Source organism: Sabethes cyaneus, chromosome 2 (genome assembly GCF_943734655.1).
Source record: "Sabethes cyaneus chromosome 2, idSabCyanKW18_F2, whole genome shotgun sequence".
Classification (NCBI taxonomy): Eukaryota; Metazoa; Arthropoda; class Insecta; order Diptera; family Culicidae; genus Sabethes; species Sabethes cyaneus.
This window is the reverse complement of record NC_071354.1, coordinates 238736522-238756874: the sequence shown is the minus strand read 5'-3', so window position 1 is coordinate 238756874 and position 20353 is coordinate 238736522. Positions and strand designations below refer to the sequence as shown.

Here is a 20353-nt window from a genome sequence, read left to right as displayed (position 1 = left end):
GCGATAACTCGTGCATTCGTGTGCTCGGCAGCGTCGTTGGGGATGGCCTTGAACAGCTCTAGCTAGATGCATCTATGATCCCCTCTAGTACATATAACAAACCGTGACGAACACTCGGCTGCTCGTGTGTAATGAAATTATATGTAGCGAGAAAAAAGAGACCTATCGACAGTATAGAAAATGTACACCGTATACTATCCTTACAATTTAACTGACCTTACCGGCGTGGCGTGGTGGCGCGGCATCAGTGGCATACAAGCTGGTTCGAGCCGGCTATTCGTTCGTTTAGTGGATGCCGGTTTGGTTTTTTTGTTTCTACATTTCGGAGCCAACCGGTTTCTCGGTTGGCTTTATATTCACCGGTTATTTGCCACCAAACAGCAAAGCTGATCTATCTGTATGTCGGTTCGATTCGATATTTTGTCTGCTGAATTTTAGGTTTCACAATATTTTAGCACACCATTGTAGTGCATACTGCTTGCCTAGTATAGCCATTATTGAGTCATTTCTCCTCCTTTATTATGATACTATGCAGTTGTTGTGTTTGCTTGGGGTATCCCTCACAAATGAAATAATTAAATATCTAGTTTTGTACTAATGTTTAACGCCTCATTCATAATTGATCGCGACCGCGCCGCCCGACGAATGCGATGATGCATCGATCAGACTCAGACAACACAGTTATTCATTTGAAGGGCAAATGGCATCATTCACATCGACTGTCCGACCGACCGAAAATCGTAGTATTATTGTGCTTTGCTAGTCTAGTCACCCATACACTCCCCAACGGGTTTGTTTCGGTTTCTGCGCTGTCACGATCGTACGATCACACCGAAAAATGGTCGATGATTTGGTGTTCGTTCGTTACACATCCGAATGGAATGATTCAACTCAGCAGTATTTCACAAGCTGACCGATTGTTTTGGTTGCCGGTTTGAGCGTCGAGAATTTTGGCTGTTCTGGGCTAATGGTTACAACTTGTCATTCGTCTGCTAATGATTTTTCGCGAAATAACGCGAATTGGATGCATTGTTGTACAGTTTTGTGTTGATGAGTAAAAACAACTTTGGCCAGTGCCGTTGATATCATGGTGATTAATATCAACCAAATACAGTGATATGATATATAGACCAAGATGCGGTAAACCAATTTGTAGTGCGCTGATAGCAGCGCATATGACATCAATACTGGGCGTTCGGGCCGACGAGGACATATTGACTTAGTTGGCTTGCCTGATGAACAAAATTTCTCTAATTCCTTGAACAACGCGTACTGTCCGCTGCGCCCATGGTCGTCTTGTTCCTAGCGGATTTCAAACGAATACCATCTTTGCAGAATAGTTGTCCGGCATTCTTTCAACATGCCCTGCCCATCGTATCCGTCTTTCCATACTCCGTTTTCCTGTGCACCGCCGAAGACCGTTCTTAGCACTCGTCTTTCGAAAACTCCGATCACTCGCAGGTCCTCCTCGAACATTACCCACATTTCATGCTCGTAGAGAACAACCGGTTCAACCAACTAACGTCTCTTTATGGGAACCGGTTTCGAGTTCAGAGTATCCCCTGGATCCGAATGGCGCGCTCCATGGCTCGTGACTGCGGCAAAGTAACTAATGTGACAAAGCAAAGTAACGTTATTAGTAGATATTATAAAAATAAACAAAATTGTTGGAAAAGTTCCCATATTTGGTGAAAAAATAGAGGGGCCAAACTAAAATTTGATTAAATTTAGCCTATTTTTTCAAATTTCAAACGAAATTATAATCCTTTCTTCGGTGATAAAAACATAGATGGTAAAACTTTGGATTTCTCTTCAGTCAGTCTGTCAACGCTGCGTTCTATTGCGATGTTGTCCAATCCTAATGAATCGCGTTCTGCTATATGTCCGCTTCCTTTGGTCCTTGGTTGGCGAATTTATCCGGTTTTCACCCAACAATAACTGACGTTGACGTTAATTGAGAAATCACTCAAATATCAAGAGACGGCACTTTGTGCTTTTCTTGATATTGTAGACGCTATCGATAACACGTCCTTCGCGTCAATTAGAACGGCTCTCTGTCAAAAGGGAATCGACCACACCACAATGAGCTGGATTCAAGCAATGTTTTCGAGCAGAGAAATTACAGCATCATTGAGAGATACGTCGGTCACGATTACGGTGATCAAAGGAGTTCTCTCCCCCCTGCTCTGGTCAGTGGTGGCCGACGCACTACTTCACAAGCTATCACAGCTTGATTATTTATTTATTTATTTATGTACTATCTCCGACTACGTCGTACAGATTACTAACTTATTGCTAATTCAAATCTCGTATTCTAACACTGAACACATTTCTAGACATCCTAAAATCAAACACATTACAAACATCATTAAAAGACCGTAAATAAAAACTAAAACAATTATTATAGCCGTAGTTTGTTCTGTGAAATTGAATTACAAATAATGGCGGATTACGAAGCCGCCGAGGAGGTACATTCTATCGCATCGGACCCAGGAGCTCGGAGCATTCAACGTTTCCTGTCATGAGATCAAAGACAAACAGCCGCTACTGTTTGACTCGCCTGGCTGAGAGTATCCCCAGGGTAACCAACTGACAACATTCTGGATAACTTGGAAGATTAACTGGGTCATTCCAAGGCAGCTGACGCAAGGCGAATCGCAAAAATTTCTTCTGGATACGCTCAATCGCAAGGGATGCATACTCCAAAATGCTTCGGATAAGCGAGCAATACAGTGTCTTGAGGCAATAAACGTCCGTGAATCCAGAAGCATGTCGCCGCACAAAACCAAACACTATGTTAGCTTTGACCGTAATTAGGCTTATGTGCTCGTTAAACCTCAGCTTCGAGTCGATTGTAACTCCTAGATCGCGAATAGAGCTGACACGTTCCAGACAATCCGATCCCATTTTATATTGCTGCAGGGAAACAGTATTGCAGCGACTGTAGAAAATTACTTTGCGTTTTTTGCTATTAACACGCATGCCGTTGTCATCGCAATTTTAGTCCACAGGCCCTTTACATTCTGATAGTACACAGAAGGAGTGCGATGGAATGTACGGGCTTCTGCGCTAGGTGGACCGGGATCCGAAGTAAGGCTGCTAGAGCCTGGAGTATCCGCAGGGATGATTGCCGCGTTAGATGCAACATGATACGACGTAAGATTGCTAATAGGAGTATCCGTGGGGATGGGTGGTCCGCTATTGGCGTTACTCGTACCAGAAGTTGCAGGCTGGAAGATCCCATCATCACTTCCACACACAGGACCGGGACGACTGATGAACGCTGGCTCCCATGACTCGACTGTGGTGGGGAGCTCCGGGGTTTCCATCATGCCAACTGCAGTGCATCCTGGTGAGTGATGAATTGACCTCAGAATAAAATTTGTTGACGAAACAGATGATGAGCTGGAACCAGCAGCTTCTGAATTTTGGTCGACTATACATTCAGACACAGCAGTGTGGAAACACCCGAATTCGCATTGTAATGTTTTAACGATGGGCTGTTGACTAGAAGAATGGGACAAAACTGGAGAGGTTTCAAGGCGACGATGTTGCGTGTACTTGCCTGCGATAACCGGTTGGAAGTACAGGACCGGGACGACTGCTGGTCGCTGGCGGGAATAACTCGACTGTACTGAGGGGTTCAGGGGCTTCCAAAGTGCTTGCAGGCGTGCATCCCGATAGATTAGATCAGATTAGAGGTTAATGGTTCCACAGTGACATTTGATGATACATTGGTCGATACAGTGGCTCAGATAGGTTGGTCAGGATCAATGTATCTCGCGTTATAATCGTCGAGTGAGCGGCTAGAAGCGAGGAAGCGATTTGCGGTATCCAAAATGTTCACGTTTTGACGAGCATGGCAGCGAGGTTGGTCAAGTCTGCTAGCCGTGTAGCTGGAAACACGGAACGGATCAATATCAGACGAGGTCAAGGGATAATTATACTTGCCATTGTTGGCATACAGGGATGGTTCCTCCTCAGAAGAAAAAAAGAGAAGAGAAAAATTCAAACTGTGCTCAGTCTTCGACGCGATTTATTCTGCTCCGTTTCATTTTAACTTTTCTCTTTCTTGCTGACCGCAGTTGTATGAGCAACCGCACACTGTGCCACTCATTGAGGAGAATGTTAATACACTTTGAATACGTTGATGCGATGCGCTGACGTATGACAACTACGGGTAGTTTTAACATGGGTAGTGCGTTGAGAAAAAACGACGATTGTCAGTAGCGGTCATTGCCATCAGAAAAATATTAACCCATTAATGCAGTTGAATCATGATTCTTACATTTAGTATATTCAGTTGAATTTGGCTGCCCGTGAACGCAACTGCATCATATGGTTAGGCATGTCACAACGGCAACAGTGCGAAAAATGTTATTTAGATATGACAACATTTGAATTCCCATGCATTTGCTTCTTGACGCGCACCAACAGGAAAGTCCCATTATAAACAAAGGTAATTCTCCGCTAAGATTCAAAATTTAACGACTTTTGATTGTCTTGACGCCTCTGAGTCTATAGTTGCTGTACGCGCACCGGTTGTTTTGTTTTCACGTTTACTGCTGTGCTGCTGCTACCGAGAGGACTGGGAGCAAAACCGAAAGTTGCTCACTTAAAGAGCGCATTAAGAAGTTTTTCTGCGCGTCAGTTTTTCTCATTATGTTTAGTTTGTTTCTCATTGCGTGGATTTACTTCTCATTTCTGAAAGCAGTTCTGCTCATTGCGTTGAACAAAAAAAGTTGCTCTTTTTGCTCAATGAGTGAGGAAATAACAAGCCTGGTTGGCAATTTGGAGAACCTCATCGCCACTGCCGCACACAGGACCAGGATGACTGTTGATCGCTGGCTGCAGTAGCTCGACTGTGGCGGAGGGATCAGAGGTCTCCTTATTGCTAAGTACGGTGCATCCCAGTGACCAATAAGCTGAGAGATGATTTTGGGAGACCCGCTCCTCCGCTCCGAACTCAAGTTCGGGACGGCTGTTAGTCGATTGTAGAAGAGGCTGGACTGTATCGAGGAGGTTGGAGGCTCCCCTAGTACTGATTGCTATCATGCGTCCCGATGTTAGATCCTCACTTAATTTCTGACATCCAACTCCAGAAGCAGAATGATTCAAGTGGCGGGGCAAGTTTGCAGCTGGCGGTGTTACCTGTGAAGGCACTTGTGACGCGATGACATCAGAGAGCAGAGGATGGCTTTGGCACTGGCTTATGTTTCTGGTGGAGATGCATCGTTCAGATTCCGATTCAATCCAATAACCTTCATCACGTTTTTTGAGCGGTAATCTTCAAATTCTCAGAAATAGACGTTTTCAGGCCAAGTTTCACTTGATAGGGCAGCTTTTCTATAATCGTCATTCAGACCAATTTTAAAGGAAACAAACTTCAGCAACACTTGGTCCTTTCCTTTCGGGACTAACCTTATCACTTTCAGTCTTGCTTCGGCTTCCATAGTTAAACATTCGCCAACCAAAGCTTTAATGTCGTCTTCCGAAGTGCTTGGAGGCATGAGGCCATTGTTTATGCCGACGATGTTTTACTTATCGTAAGGGGAAAGTTTGATGAAGTATTGTCAAGTCGTTTGCAAGGAGCTCTAAACACCACTATGTTATGGTGCTCACAAGAGGGACTTAATCTGAATCCCATCAAAACAATCGTTATACCATTCACTAGACGAAGGAAATATACTATTACTCCCCCTATACTGAATGGTGTCAGACTGAGCTTCAGTAATGAAGTCAAACACCTCGGAATAATTCTCGATAACAACCTGAACAGGGCTGCCCACCTAGATTATGCTACTAAGAAAGCAACTTCGACTATCTGGGCATGCAGCTCACTATTTGGCAAAACGTGGGGATTGAAATCTCAACCAGCCTTTTGGTTATATATTACTACTAGCTGACCCGACAAACTTCGTATTGCCACAAATTAACCTGTGTTGTACATAAATCATGAATCTCGGATGATCTTTGTCACTATCTCGAGTTTTGCAAGTCCCCCAGTGGGCGGCGCTTCCGACGGCGGGTCACCGGCAACACTCGCGACCGGCTCGTCCTGAATGATCTAGTGTTACTATAGATAGTTTTTGTGGTCTTGTTATTGATTAATGTTTTATGGAAGAGTCTCGAATTTCTCGAGTTGGATTAGTTTTTGAGTTTCGCAAAAATTTCTGTTTTATTTGTATGAGAGTCCATATCCCCCTACCACAGGGGTGAGAGGTCTCTAACTATCATAAAATAAATTCAAGACTCAAAAATCTCCTACATGTTAAATTTGGTTCCATTTGCTTGATTAGTACTCAAATTATAAGGAAATTTGTATTTCATTTGTATGGGAGCCCACCCTCTTAAAAGGGAAAGGGGTCGTAATACACCACAGAAAAAAAATTCTGCCATCTAAAACTCTCACATGCCAAATTTGGTTCCATTTGCTTGATTAGTTCTAAAGTTATAAGCAAATTTGTATTTCGTTTGAATGGGAGCCCCCCCCCCTCCTAAAAAGGTAAGAAGTCCTAATTCATAATGGGAAAAATGGTTGTCTCCAAAAACACCCACATGCCAAATATGGTTCCATTTGCTTGATTAGTTCTCGAATTATGAGGAAATTTGTATTTCGTTTGTGTAGAAGCCCCCCCTCTTGAAGTGTGGAAGGATCCTAATTCACCGTAGAAAATATTTTTGCCTCCAAAAACCTCCACATGCCGAATTTGGTTCTATTTGCTTGATTAGTTCTCGAGTTATGGGGAAATTTGTATTTCATTTGTATTGGAGCCCCCCCTCCTAATGTGGGAAGAGGTCCTAATTCATCACAGAAAAAATTCTTGCCTCCAAAAACACCTACACGCCAAATTTGGTTCCATTTGCTGGATTAGTTCTCGAGTTATGAGGAAATTTGTATTTCGTTTGTATAGGACCCCCCCTCCTAAAGTGGGGAGGGGTCCCAATTCATCATTGAAAAAAAAAATTGTCTCCAAAAACACACACATGCCAAATTTGGTTCCATTTGCTTGATTAGTTCTCGAGTTATGAGGAAATTGGTATTTCATTTGTACAGGAGCCCCCCCTCTTAAAGTGAGGAGGGGTCCTAATTCAACATAGAAAATTTTCTTGCCCTCGAAAACTTTCACATGCCAAATTTGGTTCCATTTGCTTGATTAGTTCTCGAGTTATGAGGAAATTTGTATGGAAACCCCTCCTCTTAAAGGGGAGAGGAGTTATAATTCCCCTTATAAAGAGGGGAGGGGTCTCAAATTACCCTAGAATAAATTCTTGTCACCGAAAACACCCACATGCCAAATTTGGTTCTATTTGCTTGATTAGTTCTCGAGTTATGCAGAAATTTGTGTTTCATTTGTATGGGAGCCCCCCCTCTTAGTGGGGGGAGGGGTCTCTAACCATCACTAAAACCTTTCCTGGCCCCAAAAACCTCTACATGCAAATTTTCACGCCGATTGGTTCAGTAGTTTTTGATTCTATAAGGAACACAGGACAGACAGACAGACAGACAGACAGACAGAAATCCTTCTTTATAGGTATAGATTACACGGCCTAGGCTAACCTATGCTGCAGTCGTATAGTGGCTAAAGGTGAACGGCCCAAGCCAAACTAAACAAAGTGCAGCGCCTAACCTGTCTTTCAGTTACCAGTGCCATGCGTACAATACCTACTGCAGCCATGGAGGCTATGCTATGCTTACTGCCTTTGCATCTCTATGTGAAAAAGGAAGCAGAGCTCAGCACACTACGGTTGCAAAGGAGTAGAACTATACTCGAAGGTACCCAAATCGGTCATCTTCGCATACTTCGGGAGTTCAATCTGTCACCCTTAGGAACCTCAGTCTCTGACAACTTGAAAGCCAGGCCCAATATGGACGTTCCAAAGCCTCCAAAGTTCCAAGCCCGGTCTTCCATTTGGAACCATCTGCTTTTTTACAGATGGTTCAAAAATGGGGTCCTGCACAGACTCTGGATTCTACGGCATCAGGGAAACTATCTCATTAGGAAAGTGGTCCACCGTCTTTCAAGCAGAAGTTCTTGCAATATACATCTGTGTAAAAATATGCTTGAAACGAAAGTACAGGCATGCAACAGCCAAGCTGTCCTACTGGCATTCAAGTCCGCCAAATGCGATTCCAAATTAGTTTGGGAGTGCAGCACAGCATTGAGGGAGCTATCCCGAAACGAATTTTTATTACTTTGGGTGCCCGGTAACTGCGGAAACGAGGGCAATGAATTGGCTGACAGCCTAGCAAGACAAGAATCGGCTCAGCAATTTATTGGCCCTGAACCGTTTCTGGGCACCTCCACATCCGCTGTAAAAAGCGAATTACTGACATGGGAAAAGCTAGAAATAGTATTCCGTTGGAATCAAACACTGAGTTGTAGACAAGCTACACAGTTTATCTAGCCAAACCCTGCAGTAGCTAAAAAACTACTCCATTCAACTCGAAGTGTACTGGTACGTAGAATTACGGGGCTCCTAACAGGACATAGCCCCGCTCTTTATCATTTAAAGAATATCGGCAAGGTATCATCCGAAACCTGCCGCTTTTGTAGCTCTGAACCTGAAAGTTCGGCACATCTGCTCTGCCATTGTGGGGCTCTTGCATTATCAAGGCACAACTTCTTCGGAAGTATCCTTCTAAGTCAGGTATGGAGCCTAATCCCAAAACGGCCATTGACTTTATTAACCATGTAGTACCAAATTGGGGCACAAGATTACGACTATCCGGCTCAATGCCCTTCTGGCATACAAAAAAAACTCGTGTCCCGCCGTCTTAACTTTGATAACGGAGAATCAACTGATGTTATTCGTTTGGTATCAAAAAGGGACAGACACGTCGAAACTGTCGTTATCATTCAAAATTGGTGTGGATCCGCGCTTCAAACAAATGGCGTTAATATCATCTTTCTGGTCAACCGAATTGTTACTCCGGGAATTCGTCAATATGCCAAAACATAGACATGGAGGAGCGACGGTGGCTGGTATAAGCGCGCCACGGAAAAACACTCTTCAGCTTACTGGCCACTGGGATATACCGTACTTAGCAATATGGAGACCTCTGATCCTTCCGTCGCAGTCGAGCTACTGCAGCCAGTGTTCAACAGTCGTGCCGGTCCTGTGTGCGGCAAGTATGATTATCTCTTGACCTCGTCAGATGTTGATCCGTTCCATGCTTCCATCTCCAAGGCCAGCCGACTTGACCAACTTCGTTTCCATGCCCGTCAAAACGTGTACGTTTTGAATACCGCAAATCGTTTTCTCGCTTTACTCGACGATTGTGTTGTGAGATACATTGATCCTGACCAACCTATCTGTAAGCATTCAAGAAGCCCCTGATCCCCTCAGTACAGTCTAGTAATACTCAGGGATGGCAATTATCGCCAAAAATGGTTATCGATAACAATCGATATTTCCCTTCATTTTATCGATATTATCGATAAGTATCGATAATTTTCAATACAAACCATATATTGACAGGCGAGGCCAACCAAGGCACTGGCAGCGTTCCTTATACTCTATGTGTGTGACAGTAACCAACATGAATATGTTGAGCTTGATTGGTTAGGTTATTCTAGTTGAGCGCCGAACCCCGTTTATGGGAAATCCACCCAAATGTCTAGCAGCGAAAACTTTTTTCTCCAGACTTTCAGACAAATATCTTCCCGCTGTTACCCGTGAAATCAAGCAGCAAGGCAACAACCGTTTCTAGCAGAAACTTTGCCATGTTGGCAAACATGTTGGCAAAGCCAAAACTCGTCGACATTCTAGACAAAATTTTCTAAGTTTGTACACGAATGGTGGCCTTAAGGTAAAGTGACCAGATTTTTTTTTTGATGAATGCGGGACATATTGATTGGCTTATTTGCTAAATCGGTTGGTAATGTTGAGTTATTTGTAAACAGTTCTGCTCGGTATATTTTTTCGCAGTTTAAAGGTACTGTGGTTTCGAGATATTCATCATGCAGGAGAAGAAATGAAAGTCATTGTGTCCGGTCATGTGCAGAATCCAGCGTCGGGTCGGGAGTTGGCGGGACAGACGGATTATCCTAAAAGAGCTGTAGTGTGAGTAATTGAGGGGTGCAAGTAAACTCTCAAGGCTGGCGGCAAGGCACAGACCAGACGTTGGAGTTGAACTCTTGATTATCAACTGCGGTTGAGGGACATTCGGAAAGTCAAGGCTGATCTCAGCATCACGGATTGTGCTTTGGCAAAAGAACTGAATTCTGACTGTATTGCAAATCCGTCTGGGAATGAATACAGGTGTTACCGAGCAAGAATAACAGAAACCTCAAACAATAAACAAAGGCTTAAATCCGGTCTCGTGAGCTGTGCGGCCAAGTGATGACGAAACGCGATGCATGTGTCTGACTCGATGATGAATAAGGCCGATTTCAGCCAAACCCACGGGTTAAATTCTTCATGCTCTGGTTCGCGGTAGGATTTTTAGCAGATTCGAGATTGGTTTTGGGGATGGGTTCATGATAAAAGGTCATGACTTGGCAAGGGATCTGTACACTGATACACTGGAGTAGGTACCTTACCAGGCGGATTTTGCCCTTCATTAAGTCCCATGAAGCCTGTCGCAGTTTCAGCATGCATGCTACAATGGACACTGGACTTCAGTTCATCTCAAAAGAACTGAGTGCACCAAATTGTCCCCGGGTTCGTCCAGTTTTGCAATACTGAAGATGACAGCAAAAGCTGAAGATGAAGAGAATAGTCACCAGCGACATTGGTCAGATGAGGAATTCGAGGTGCCATCCGAATCCGGGACGTCCGGAGAGCCTACCTTAAGGGTGAATCGCATGGTGAAGAAGTGAATGCGGGTGTTAGGGGGGGTATATCATATAACCAAGAGTTTAAAAATATCGATAATTATCGTTAATCCGAAAATTTTATCGATGATCGACGATGTCTCGGAAATATCGATATTATCGATAAGTATCGATATGTTTGCCATCCCTAAATTACTCACCAGTTTCCTGCTGTCGTCCCAGTCCTGTACTTGAGTATGGAGAAGGGGTTTTGCAACCCGTTATCGCAGGCAAGTACTCGCAACGTACTAAAACTTGCTTCATTTCGAATTGGAACAAACTTTTGCTCATATTGTGGCGCTCTTGGTGGACGGATTTGAAAGTTCTTGGCGCCCACGTGTCGGAAATTTTGTTAGCTTCACCTATGTATTTTTGACATTACGTAAAACGACTGTATTTTGTAAACAAACAACATGGAAGTCGAACGAAGGGAAAAAAATGTGAACAGTTATTTGGAAAATCCACTGTAGTATGCATCTAGGCTAGCTAAACAGCTGAAATTGCCCAGAAATATCGTATGGCGCATTTTCAAACAGTATAAGAAAACATTGACGACGATTCGGAAGCCTCAAGCTAATCATCAGAGTGGAACTGTCGTCCAGAAACTGCGTGGTAACATTTTGAAGACCATCAAGAGGAATCCCAATCTGTCGGGCCGTGATTTGGCCAGAAAACTCAGTGCTGCCCATAGTACCGTGAGGAGAATTCGACTCCGGGAAGGAATCAAGTCGTAGCGAGCTAGCAAACAGCCAAAACGAACCATAAAACAGAATAGTGTGGCCAAAATCCGTGCTCGAAAGCTATACGACCGGGTGCTAACCAAGTACGACTGGTTTTAGTTCGGCGGGAAAGAATGGTTCGCAACAACAGTGCGTGATACCGTTGGTTTGAGTTTAATCTGCTTTTTTGCACTGTTCTAGCGAATTCCACACTGCAGATTTCACTTCTGTTCACAAGATATGCCCGATCCACTTCTAGCTACGTCCCCGGAGTCTCTGTTTCAATTGAGTTTTGGTGACACCAGACACGATGAAGTACCAAATTTAATTGCAGGTTCAATGGGGAAGCTAGCGTTAACGAAGGCTCGCAGTTTTTGCGTTGCAGAATACAACGAATGGCTCACGTTGGTCTGAATTGAGCGCCAAGCATTCCGAAGATTTAATCTACTACTGGCTTCAATTAAGATCTACTTCACAATGACGAGCAATAATACCGGTGAAAGTATGCAGCCCTAGACCATTTCAGAAGTAAGTGTGGGTAATTTGGGTCAGTGATAAGTGTTTAGACGTGGCATGAATATAAGTTAGTAGAATTACATTAAATATCGTGGAAGGTTGTCGTCGTTAGTAGATTATCATAATTGAAAATGTGATCTTCTACTTTCAAATTGAAATCATGCGATAATGCCTTCGGTGAATTCTATGACACTTGCAGTTAGTGCAGTTTAGCTGAAAAACAAACTCTTCAATTTATTCTACCATAAAATCAAGAACTGCGAAAAGAACCTCGTCAGTTACACAGAAGAGAGAGCAATCTTCCCCGAGTAGCTTTCAAACAACATAATTTTCCTGGACATTCCAGCAATAAACTAATATTTTTATAGCAATACAGCAACAGTTCGTTTCGAAACCGCACCCGCACGGGCATGACCACCGTTGTTAGTAAACAGTTTCCATCAAATGGGGGCCAGCAAAAGGGACGACGTGGGCCGGACCGGGGCACTATAGGGAGTGAGTAAGTGTTGACTGTGGCATCACTACAAACCATCACGCTCTGGTCAGGACTAATTAGAACGGCAAACGAAAGTGTAATAAACTCTTCTCTCTCCCTCGTGCGGCGTTAAATTTCACAAAATCGTTGCAAAATTTTTAATTAACATCAGTTCTTGATCCTTCTCGTTCGTCGTCGTCGCAAATACTAGGTACAACCGGAAGAAACTTTGCTAGTAAAACAGTTAGTTTGAGAGAAGAAAAAAAACTAGAACGGAGAACGAACTTTCCAGCGAGCGGACGGATAGTTTTGGCAATGAAACAGGAGTAAAACTTCCGACGCGAATGTTTCATCTTCTACTTTCCGAAGAAATTCCGTAGACCGGAGGTGTTTTTTTTTCTTCCGATATGTGAGGGGGGGGAGGGGGGTGGCACTTCTACTAAACTCTGCTGATGAACTAAAAAGCAGAATGGATTACAGCTTCCAGTAAGTACAAGTGAAAGTTTTTTTCCGGTCGTGTTCTCTAACAACAAAGAGGTATTTCAACACCGGGAGTACATTTCTCCAGTGAGTGACAAAGAATGCATTTGACGGTAATTGATGATACCGGAGGAAAAGAAAGGGCTCTAGCTGGAGAGAATCGTTCTTTTGCCACGTAATAGAAATGCAGCATAATTATATTGTCATTTACAGGATAGGATAAAACTGTTGAATAAAACTTAAAGAGATTTAAAATCAACGGGTGGTTGCACTCTTTTTTAAGTTTACTTTCAGGATATCAAGTTCGTCTAGGTTCATTGTTTAAACAGTTTTACACTTACAAAATTGTTTACTTTCAGGACATCAACTTGATCTAGGTTTTATCGAAATAAATCACGACTGACCAGTTGGGACGGAAAGACTCTGTCACTATTTTTCCAGAATCGAAGTAAACTAAATCGCAGGTGTATAAAATTGTCGTATGGGGCCTTCTTAAAAAATAATTTTCTTTTAAATTTTGTTCGATTGCTTCAACAAACTCGATGGTCCGTGACTCGATCGGGCTCCGCATAGGCTTTCTGTGCTGCAACGAGAAGCTATGCTCTCATTTCGTGATTTCCACCTGTATCAAGTGCTTCGGCGGAACAAAGCGTGTATACATCACAAATGCTGTGCTGTGCTGCGAACTGCAAGCAAAGCAAGACCGGAGCCAGCCAGTAGAGGTAGAGCAGATTCAATGGAAGTTTACCGAGCGAGGAAAAAATCGATTCCATCCTCAACCGACCGGCCACCAACACACATAGAAGGAGAGAGCCAAGCCAGAAAACATATCTTAAACATGGTCTGGTTCATTCGCATCTAGCTACCTATCGTGTTGCTAGATATTTCAGCATAGTTTGATAAGATGGTGAAACGAGATGAAATTATTGCAGCTGAAGAGACTGGGAAAAGGTTCTACACACGGAAAGCGTCACGGATGGAAGTGCTGGGTAATGAGTCAGTAAACCCTCTCATTCAACGTCTTCTCGTGTGTAGTTATGCTTCATGAACAAACAATGAGAGGAGTAATTTAAACCCGCACCTAACCAATTTACTTACCAAATCAACGGATAGTCCGCACAGATCAGCCAGCCAGGTGAAAACCCGGCTGCCATCGTAGTAAGCATTGTATCCAACTATGTTGGCTATTTGTTGCATTGTTGCGGGTGGGGCTTCCGCCACCGGCACCGCCTACTGGCCAACCAACACAACGATATGAAACAATAACAAGATATGCTACTCCTGGTTACTGTTGTTGATACTTTTGTGCCCCTGCTAATGTCACTTTTCCGTGCTCAGTCGATTTCACTAAAACACAGCTCCGGCTAGGTTAAAACTTCACTGAAACAAGTAGGAACAAACATTGATTTTTTCTGACAAACAGCTTTTCATGAAAATGCAGATGAAGCAAAACAAGGTTTATTTTGGTTTCTCCATCAACACTCTCAAAACTTTATTTTTACGTAATCCGTGCTTCTCCGACTGAAAATTTCCACTTTCTATACAGCATACAACACAGCCACTGAGTTTGGATAACACCTAAACACTTTCCCAACCTAGATGAATTCCCGTCATCTCACACGGGCAGGCAGATTATCAATAAAATATTACTAAAAGATGACACACAGGAAATCAACGCACACTCGACAGGAGAATAAAGGGAAGAACGGTATTCTTAGTATTTTTCTTAGGGTGATGCATCCACTCTAGAGGAAAAATAAGAAGCAATAATAAAAATTCGCGAGTCGGTACACGGACACGGTATAATGTCTCGCGTTAGTCGGAGAAAGAGACGGCAGATCAAACCAGCGCCCGTCGAAGCGCGTTGACCGTGGTACAAAGCACTGTTCGTGGGAGTCACAGTCGTTACGCCACTAGAAGATGCTAACAAACCCGCTCTACTCGGTTCGGATTACACACTCGAACTGCGCTTGGTGGCGGCCAAGAACTTCTGTGCGCTGGTTGGCTACACTTCGTGCCGTCATGTCTGGCTGTGTGTGCGTATTTATACACGACGAAAGCTTTCCGACCCGAACAGTGACAGCACATCGTGCGCAACCAAACGCCAGAGTCAAATCGAGGAAGCTTGCAATTGCAAACTGCTTCTGCCAGTGATGCCATCTTTTCCTCGGTATTGGCGACGATAAAACGGATAAAACTGAAAAAGAAAAAACAATTTAAATGTCGCTACTTAGAAGGTTTTTTTGTCAACACCAGTGTATTAGTTAGTTTCCTTTTTTTATTCGCTCTGTTCCCATTCCCAGAAGAAAAGATGTTTCTTACCTGCCGTTTATGTCCTTTTAAATCGGACTCGACCCTGAAACACGTAACGTCGCTTTAAACACCTTATCGTGACCAGCTATATAGTTTATTGTTTCGGGAGTTCATTCATTCTCTGTGGTTCATTGACTATAGTCTATAGACAAAAAACTTGGACCCGCGCATGATTGCAGCCGGTATGCCTCCGATGCAGCATGTCGCGGTTATGACAAACACAACGCAATGCTTTGTGGTTCTTACCAAAGGTGAGTATCCATTGCATATACGACTAATTTTTCAGTTGTGTACAGTATTTCCACTTTACAGAACTGTGACATCCATTACAATGATATCATCATCTAAGTGTAGATTCGGTGAAGTACTGATTGCTATCGCTGGACAATACCCATGTATCGTCACTCACATCAGTGCATAGAAGTATCTTAGAGCAGGTGTGTGTTGTTGCAAATATTCGCGATTTAAAGAATCTATTAAATTATCGTGAATAGCGATGTTCTCAATCGTACGAAGAACTATATCACAGAGAACAGATTAACAGGCTCGAAGGAAGTAATCGATTTTTTGTGTGTAAAATCTGTCGGTGGCGCCCTTCAGAATTAGTTTGCCAAACGCATCACAAAATATCAATGTATTGCGACATTTGCCCCTATTTAGACTACCCCGATTTACACGATTATCACAGTCGAATCTCGCACACGATTTCGCTCAAAGAAAATGAAGTGAAAAAGAAGGGGAAGAAGGAAAAAGAAGTCAAACTCATTAGTAGATCAAACTAAAAGCCACTCTAGTGTCAGACTAACAGTGCAAAATGCGGTACCTTGCATTAAATGATTATCACAGTAGTCTAAATGGTCATAAAAGGGGCAATACCTTTATCCATATTTCTTTGTGCTGGAGTTAATCAGCAGCGATGGCAGCGACATCAAGATTTAGTTTGCAACTTACTGCTCGAGGGGTGCTCTATTGAAGGATTACTCGTAGATTACATAAAAACCTTTTACACACTTTTTGTCAATTACCTGGTAGTCTGTTCTCTGTGACTATATGTCCACCTACCAGCAGGGGTTCATGCCTGGGCGATCGGTCTCAACTAACCTACCCCATTTCGCCTCATCATGCATTGTGCTACTCGAGGAAAAAGCACAAGTGAACGCAGTATACACTCGCTACATTTGACCGTATCGACCACCGCATCCTCCTACGAAAACTTCAGCGACTGGGGGCCTCACAATGGCTATTTTCGTGGATTGGTTCATATTTATGTGACAGTGTCTTGTAAGTCAAATTAGAATCTGCAGTTTCATCTATATTTACCAAAAAATCTGGTGTTCCCCAAGAAAGCAACATGGGACCTTTGCACTTCATTCAATTGTTCAATGAGATGGTTACACTGCTTGAAGCCGGATGCGCACTTATCTACGCTGAGGACCTCAAACTGTTTCTTGCCTTGCGTTGTGCGTTCCATCGATGATAGTCGTTGCCGCCGGCTGCAAGGATTACTTCGTGAACTGGTGCAAGTTGAACTACTTGATTGTGAACACAGCAAAACGTGATGCAATCACATTTCACCGCATCCAAATCCCAATATTCTCGACTGCAACCTACAACATAGTCGGAAATACTCTTCGGCGCCATACACACTTAAACGATTCGGTAAAATTTACCGAAATCTAAACAGCTGAACGTTCGGTAAAATTTTTTATTGCACCAAACATTACTAATGATCTGTAAACGTCGATGGCACCATCGAAATTTTTACCGAATGTTCAGCTGTTTAGAATTCGGTAAAATTTTACCGAATTCGGTGCTTTTTGTTAAGTGTGTAGTACTCGATTCCAAAGTAACGTTTAACCTTCACTTGCTTACTGACTTATGTGTCCGGCGGTCCGGCAGAACAAAAGGCTGAAATCAGAGATCTCCACTGCCAACGGTTAGCTGCCACGGCTTTTAGCATCGTCAGGACAGGTTTTCATTAACGGCCCGGATGTCGTTGGCTGAGCTGCGTCGCCATGAGCCTCTGGGTCTGCCTCTTCTTCGTTGTACTTGCGAATTCCAGTCAAGTCCTTCTCTGCCGAACTCATTCGCTCCTTTCTTCAAGCTGTGTCCGTTTCACTTCCACCTATGTTTATGAATTTCTGTTGATATCAGCCGTTGATGACTTCGAGGGTTGAGTTCCTTGATATCCAGTTGTCTAGTTACGAATGATATATCTATTTATTTATTTATTCGTCGTCAATCAATCCACCAATCAGACCATTGCAGTTACAAAAAGTTTCTTAACTATAACTAACCTAGAAAAAAATTGTTTTTTGAGCGCACTTGTATCCATAGTCAAATCGATAACTTCACAATACATGTTATAGCAAAAGATCATTCTATTCATAGGCCCATTTTGGGCATAGGTTGTTCTTTGAGTATTTATATAAAATAAGTTTCTGGCTCTTAAAGCACGAGTGTCTCTTCGCTCTTTGAGACTCTCTAAATTAATTCGCATATCGCAGGAACCGGTTGATAAATACCTATAGTTTTTGCGTTATCTCTGCTGAAGCGCACCAAGTTTCGCAGGCATACATCAGAGGCAAAGGCGCCCCTGATCCATGCGGCTATATCAGTTTGGGTATCACCAATCACCATCAGGCGTTGTCCGGCTACTAAGGTATTGAAAGGCCATCACTTGCTCAACCTGTTGGGCCAGAACTGTGAAGTTGCTGGGATTGTCAATGTTTACCACCATAGACTTGGTTTTTGCAACATTAACTGTGATATCTGTTGCTTGGGAAGTCTTGGAGAAGTCACCTAACTTGCTCTGCGTATCGTTTCAGCGTTGGGCAAGATGCAAGACGTCGGCTACTGCTTTACCTGACTCAAACGTTTTTTCAAAATCAACGAACACAAATAGAAGACAGTCCTGGAATTCGTTGATATAATGCGGAGCATTGTGTTATGATCTACATATGATCGACCAGCACGGAGTCCAGCCTGCTGCCGCCGAAGAGTAGCGTCGATCTTCTGCTGATAGATTAGGAAGAGGATTACCTTACAAATTACTTTGAGAGTAATACCACAGAGAACAGACATTTATGTTCATATAAAATATCGTTCAAATACTGTGTAAAGCGTTAAACAAAACACTAGCGACATCTCTTTTAGCGTGCGCCACATAAACTACACCCATGTTGCCAGAATCAATACATTTTTCTGCTATGTTCTACATATTCGAGTTACTAGCAACTATAATGCCAGTTACTGTAGCAACGACGTTGGCTCGAATCTGTTTATTGAATTTCAATAATGTTCAACGACGCATATAAACATTCGACTGCCTATCCCAAAAATTACTTGGTGAGGAGTATAAATCGAATTATTTTGTTGAGGTATGTACAATTTAAAATAAAAATTGGAATAATCTATCAAGCGTTACTACCAGGTACTATTTCAACAAACATACAGGCAGTACATAGGACGGACCTCAATCTCTCCATCAATCTCACGCTAAGGACAGCCAAGTCTCACAATTTTATCGAACATTTTAACAGCAAGGATATAATATACCTACTGGTTATTATTTAACATTGTCGAAGTAAAAAGGAAGCTGCTAAATATACATTGATAAATTACAAAAATCTTAAACGATGCAGTATTCCGAATTTTTATTTTTCCTTTGGTCATCCTTACTGATTCCACCCTCGATTTTTCTATTAGATATTTAGTTAAACATTGGCTGACTCTAGGACTGACTTCATCATGGCGCCATTCGTTCATTTAATTTTTACGTTCATTTAATTCATTCTCTGCAGTAATTTTTTATAAATTTACAGAAACATAATTTACTGGGACGGTTAAAAATGAATAATTCAATAAAAACCTGCTCTGGAAATTGTTGTTTACTTTTGTCCTATTCACATGTATAAACAATATGGTAGTTACTGTAGCAACTGTGAAAAGCTTTGATGAGCATGTGACGAGGGTTTTGCAAGTGACTGACACCGACAATGAAAGCGTGTTCTTTGAGTGATATGAGCGCCGCCTAACGGGAGCATTACCACTTACGCCCCAAATGGCGGTAGAGCTTTTACACATCCTGCGCGGTTAAGATGAATGTCTGTTCTCTGTGGTAATACTGGACAACGGCAATGCAATGCAACGGCAGTTACCGCAATCAATTGATTCAATTAGGTCTCTTTTTTAGGTACTTTGACCAATTTGCCCAGCGTCCAATCTACCGGGAAAGTTACTGCTTCCCATATAGTGCTGAATCTATTCCTGGCGTTCTGTTGGATTTCATACTTTTGATTGCTGCCTAAATTTCATTCAGACGCAATAGTTCAAAATAATGGACGCAGTGGCAAGAGTACCCAACAGAAGAGGAAAAAATTTCTTCTAGTGATGGCGCCTCAGTGTTGACGTGACTAATATGACGAACTGTTGGCGTCATCATGAGTTGTTCAAAATGTTAGGTGCATCGCTTAAGTTGTTCTGTATGGTCAAACAGTAACTGATCAGCTCTGCTTTTTAGTGGCATATTAGTATTCATCCTGGCTCTCCTTCGTCGGCTAAGCAGTTAGCCCAGGCTCTCTTGTTTCACCTGAAAGCTTCTTTAACAAATCCATTTCATCTCGAATCCACTTCCTCCGTCCGCTGTGCACTTTGCCGCGGATATCGTAACTGGTCGTGATGAAGGCGTTCTTAATGCCAGTCCATTACTCTTCGACGGTTTCACCAGGTAGCAACTCCGAGGTTCGGGATCGAAGTTGTTCGACAAAAGCCCTTTTCACCTCAGAATTCTCCAATCGGCGGACGTCGTAACGACACCCAACTTCCTTCTCTTGTCGTTGGATACGTGCGACGCGCAAGCGTATCTCAGCGATAACAAGATGATGATCGGATGCGCGTGTTGCGTACATCAAGGCTCCTTCGCCATTCTCGGCTGATGCAGATGTGGTCGATTTAGTTTTCACTTCGGCCGTCGCGCGGAACCCACGTCACTTTGTGTACTGGTCTATGGGGGAAGAGCTATTCACCAA

General features: G+C 43.0%; 1 protein-coding gene across 3 annotated transcripts in view; it reads right to left on the bottom strand.

Moving 5' to 3' along the window:
- Positions 1-14998, bottom strand: part of LOC128738290 (lysophospholipid acyltransferase 6) — a 111294-nt gene extending 96296 nt beyond the window's left edge. The window contains exons 1-2 of one of the 3 annotated variants that reach the window (XM_053833306.1): positions 14943-14998; positions 14109-14390 (exon numbers count right to left, since the gene is read on the bottom strand). In XM_053833306.1, coding sequence (XP_053689281.1) covers positions 14109-14207 — 99 coding nt within the window. In that variant the 5' untranslated portion in view covers positions 14208-14390; positions 14943-14998. Of the gene's footprint in view, positions 1-14108 lie in introns of all 3 variants that reach the window. The other 2 variants (XM_053833307.1, XM_053833304.1) reach the window with 2 other exon arrangements.
- Positions 14999-20353: the final 5355 nt, after the last annotated feature.